This window comes from Diplotaxodon limnothrissa, linkage group LG12 (genome assembly GCF_057381915.1).
Source record: "Diplotaxodon limnothrissa isolate DT_005_m linkage group LG12, D_limnothrissa_male_GT1.1, whole genome shotgun sequence".
Taxonomy (NCBI): domain Eukaryota; kingdom Metazoa; phylum Chordata; class Actinopteri; order Cichliformes; family Cichlidae; genus Diplotaxodon; species Diplotaxodon limnothrissa.
This window is the reverse complement of record NC_140607.1, coordinates 4,863,160-4,867,163: the sequence shown is the minus strand read 5'-3', so window position 1 is coordinate 4,867,163 and position 4,004 is coordinate 4,863,160. Positions and strand designations below refer to the sequence as shown.

Genomic DNA, 4,004 nt, shown 5'->3' with positions numbered 1-4,004 from the left:
CATTCACTTACACTCGGATATCTGAGCGTCACCGTGAAAACATAATCGGACATTTGATATTTGATTGAATTTTATTGTTTTGCCTTTGGGGTGGCACCTGGGGTGGCCAGTCTGGTTGGGGGGGTGGCCTGTGCCCCCCCCAGGCCACCCCGCTGGACACGCCATTGACCATAGCCAAAGAAAGCTCGTTTATGACCAGCATCATGTAAATAAGCGCTCTGTAGAACCATCGCTCCATCCTCCAATCCAGCAGGTGGCGTCAGCGTGCCCGCAGGGTGAACGTCAGCCACAAACGAAGCCGAAGAAAACGTTAGCGTCATTTCCTGGTTGCTGTGCGACAAGCAACTGTAAAACTCGAAGCTCTGAACGCGGTCCTCTGTCATATAAATCTGCGAGTGGTCTCTGCGTGAGGCGAGCGGCTTTTCCCGGTGAGTGAGAGATTGAGCGTGAGGTCCGGAGCGCGCACAATGAATAAAAAGGGCTCTGAGAAAACACGCCATGTGGTAGCCTGGCTTAACAAAGCGGAGTGGGATCAGGTTCGGGACTACCTTTACTCGATGGACTCCTCTCTGCAGAGGTTTGCGTTAGAGAGGATATCGGCTTGGAGGGCCAGGTGCGCTGATAGTTTGCCCGTGGCCGTGGACTGCACAGCAGACCTCGTGCGCTGCCAGGTGCGGGACCGGTCCGGACAGCTTACCGGAGATGACTTGACCCTGATGTACGGGACGGCCCTGATAAGATTTATTAATCTTTTCACGGACCGCCAGCCGGGGAGAAAGGCCTGGTCGCGGAGGCAACTGGCTGGAAACTTGAACATCCCCGAGTGGATGGTGGATCTGAGGCACGAAATCACGCATGGGACTCTTCCTTCTTTGAAATGGTGCCAAAAGGGATGTAAGGTGGCCCTGGAGTGGCTCCAGCAGGAGTTTTGGTCCAGACAGCTGGGAGGAGGCCCCGATGAGCAGCTCGTTGCCAGGCAGAAAGAAGTGGATGCCTGCAGAAACGCTCGGGAGCTGCTGATCTCTTTTCAGAAGGACCAGTACCAAGCTTTTGATGATGGGTCTCCTGAAGACAAGGGGAAGAGCTTGTGGCAGGCCCCCTTAGCAGACATGAGTTCGTTGCTGGGTGAGATCAAGCAGTTTGCACTGGGGTCCAGGGAGCTGTTGATTGATGTGCTGCTGGAAGACGGTTTTCTTGTTCCTACCATGGAGCAGCTGGAAGCATTAGGCTGTGCAACATCTGACAGTGCCAGTCCCACTGAGCCCAGAGTCCCACAAACCTTCCTGCGCTTTTGGCTGCCCCTGCTAAAGATGCTTAACTCTTCGTCTTTCATTCACCTCTTCCTGGAGAAGCTCTTTGTGGAACTGAAGCTGCTCAGCAAAGAGCCCAACGGTCACAGGTGTTTCTATATTTCTGCATGGATTTCAGAAGTCTTCCTCTGCAACAACAACAAAATTGAATATCATTTTGAGACAAGGTTGCAGAAGAAAGCCAGAATGAAGGACAGGATTTTCATCGACCGCATCAAGCTGAGGTGGCAGCAGCTTCTCTCTGCATGTCTGGATGCCCCCTGCATCAGCACACCTCACCTGATCCAGCTAGTCCTGGATGACATGGAGCATCCCCCCCCTCAGGAAACCAGAGAGAAGCTGTTCCAGCTCTGCTCCATCTACACACAGACAGAGCGCTCAGAGGCCAGCACATCTCTGCAGCAGCAGCAGCCCATATATACTGTGAGTATGCTGCTGGACCAGATGCAACACTCCTCACCGATGGACTCGGAGAGAAGTGAGGAGCGCGAATGGGCAGACGTGCAGGCTGAAAGAGCACTTGCCCTCAGAGGTTCTCCGTGGCAGGTGTGCACTGATAATGTCACATGGAAGAACTATGCCCTTGGTAAAGTTCCTGGACAGTCGGACGACCCGTCGTGCCTCATGGTGGACAATTATTCGATAATGACTGTGTTTGACCAGCCATTGGAGCTGGAGAGCAGCATCCCCGGGGCCTCGCCTCCATCCCGGCCAGCTGAGGGCCTCCTCTGGAGCAACAGCGAGCTCAACAAACTGAAATGTGGACTGAAGCTTTTTTAAGTTACTTGTGTTATTTTTGTTACTTGTGTTATTTTTTGTTTTATGTTAAGCACAAGATTGTTGTTGTTGTTGTCATTCCAGCCTCCGCTGACTCTTGTTGTGCTAGAAGCAGTTTTGAAGCAAAAATACAATATTCAGAAGACAAAATGTTGTGGAATTTTAACCATGAGCACAGTGCAGGTTCAGCAGTTGTGATTGTTTCTGTCCAGTCGAGCTCGTTAACTAAACATGTTGGCAGAAGCAGAAATAAAACTTTCAGAAGACAAAATGTTCTGATTTAAAGAAGGACCAAAGGAAGGAAAGCATAGGTTTTGATTAAGTCTGATAAACTAGAATTATAATTTATTGTTACATTAAAAGGAGCAAAATGAAATAAAAAGGCTATATCAAAAACAGGTTATAACATAGGAAATGTGAGGTTTTAAAATGAAGTTAGTGTCAGCGTTTTAAGAGAGTGGTAAAATGATGAGTAACGTTGAAGAATATATATAAATACAAGTCTATAAGTCAAGAACATAATTAGGATAAGGCTTTTGATTAAAGAGTCCCAACTATGATAAGTTAGGGAGATGCAGGAAAAGGTGTTTTGTTTCCTTTGCAGAAGATCTCGGCGACCACAGGGGGTGAGGATCCTGGAGGCCCGAGGCCGGATGGACCACAAGAGAGGGTCAGAGCGAGGACACAATGTATTGCGACCTCTGGTGTACCAGAGGTCGAGAGAGGGAGTGTGGAGCAGGGAAATTATTTTACTGCTATTGTTAAATAATCGTCATCGTCACCATTGCATTAATAATATAATCTGCAGCATTGATATTGCATTCAGAGGTTTAAACAGTGTGTGTCTTTCAGAAAGACTAAGTTGCAGAAAGTTTGCATTAATGAAAGCAGAGTCTAAGTTATTCTGAGGAGCAGGTTAGACGAGGCTATTTGATGAGCCTCTGGTCTGGTGGAAGGTCAGAAGTGCAACGGGTGAGATGAGAGAGCATTTGAGGACGACATATACACACACACACTTAGTTAGAGAGAATCATTTATAGGTGAGAGGTTAGTTATGTTTACTCGCAACTGTGAAAGAGGAACAGTTTCTTGTTGTCTCGGCAAGAAAGAGGAAATACCTGGTGTGAATACGTATGAATGGACGGTGACTGGACGGACGAACTGAACTAAGGTTGGACCAACTGGACACTGAGGTAAAGACTGGACTAAGGCTAAGCACATGACTGATGACTGTTCTGTTTTAAGTTCATTTTCATGACATAGATTGGATCATGAGTGGGGAAAACTGAGCATTTTTAGTTTTGTACATTATTTTGACACATGAAATGTGTCAAAATAAAGGGGGGATTTAAGGTTTAAGTTGAAATGGGTTTAGGATCATTTTAGGACTTTTGGGGTGTTTGATGATTTAGATATGGTAAAACTGAGGCAGACATTGTTATTTTCATGTTTAAGTTGAAGGATTAAAATGAACTGAATCCTGGTTAGAAGATAAACTCTTTACACACATAAAGAGCATTTAGATTAGGGCTGAACGATATATCGCATTTGCGATAATATCGCGACATGATCAAGTGCAATTTTCTAACCGCAAAGGCTGCGATTATACTGCGATTATATTATACAATTCATGGGCTGCATCCTCCTGAGGCCGCATTTGTAGACCGATTACGTCACAGCGACGCGCCGAAGGCTGTCCAAATTACTACCATATCCCAGAATTCATAGCGCGGCCCAGCCAAACTCCAGTTTCCAGCAATGGCGGCCGCTACTAAGTTTTAAAATTACTCATACTAATCTTTCTGGGTCACAAAATAAACTTTTAACATATTTTCAGGCGAGAAAGTAGTTGTGTAAACATCAAATATCTGCTCGGTTTATCAAGATATCCCATATTTGCAAAAGTGCTTCGACGTT

General features: G+C 46.5%; 1 protein-coding gene across 2 annotated transcripts; it reads left to right on the top strand.

Moving 5' to 3' along the window:
- The first annotated feature begins 467 nt into the window (after positions 1–467).
- Positions 468–2,090, top strand: LOC146620732 (ribosomal biogenesis protein LAS1L-like). 2 transcript variants are annotated; one of them, XM_085367830.1, is made up of 2 exons: positions 468–1,858; positions 1,989–2,067. In XM_085367830.1, exons 1-2 carry the CDS (start codon positions 468–470, stop codon positions 2,065–2,067), a joined length of 1,470 nt encoding a protein of 489 aa, XP_085223956.1. The 2 variants fall into 2 exon arrangements, with proteins under 2 accessions (XP_085223956.1, XP_085223955.1); XM_085367829.1 differs by having other exon boundaries at positions 468–2,090.
- Positions 2,091–4,004: the final 1,914 nt, after the last annotated feature.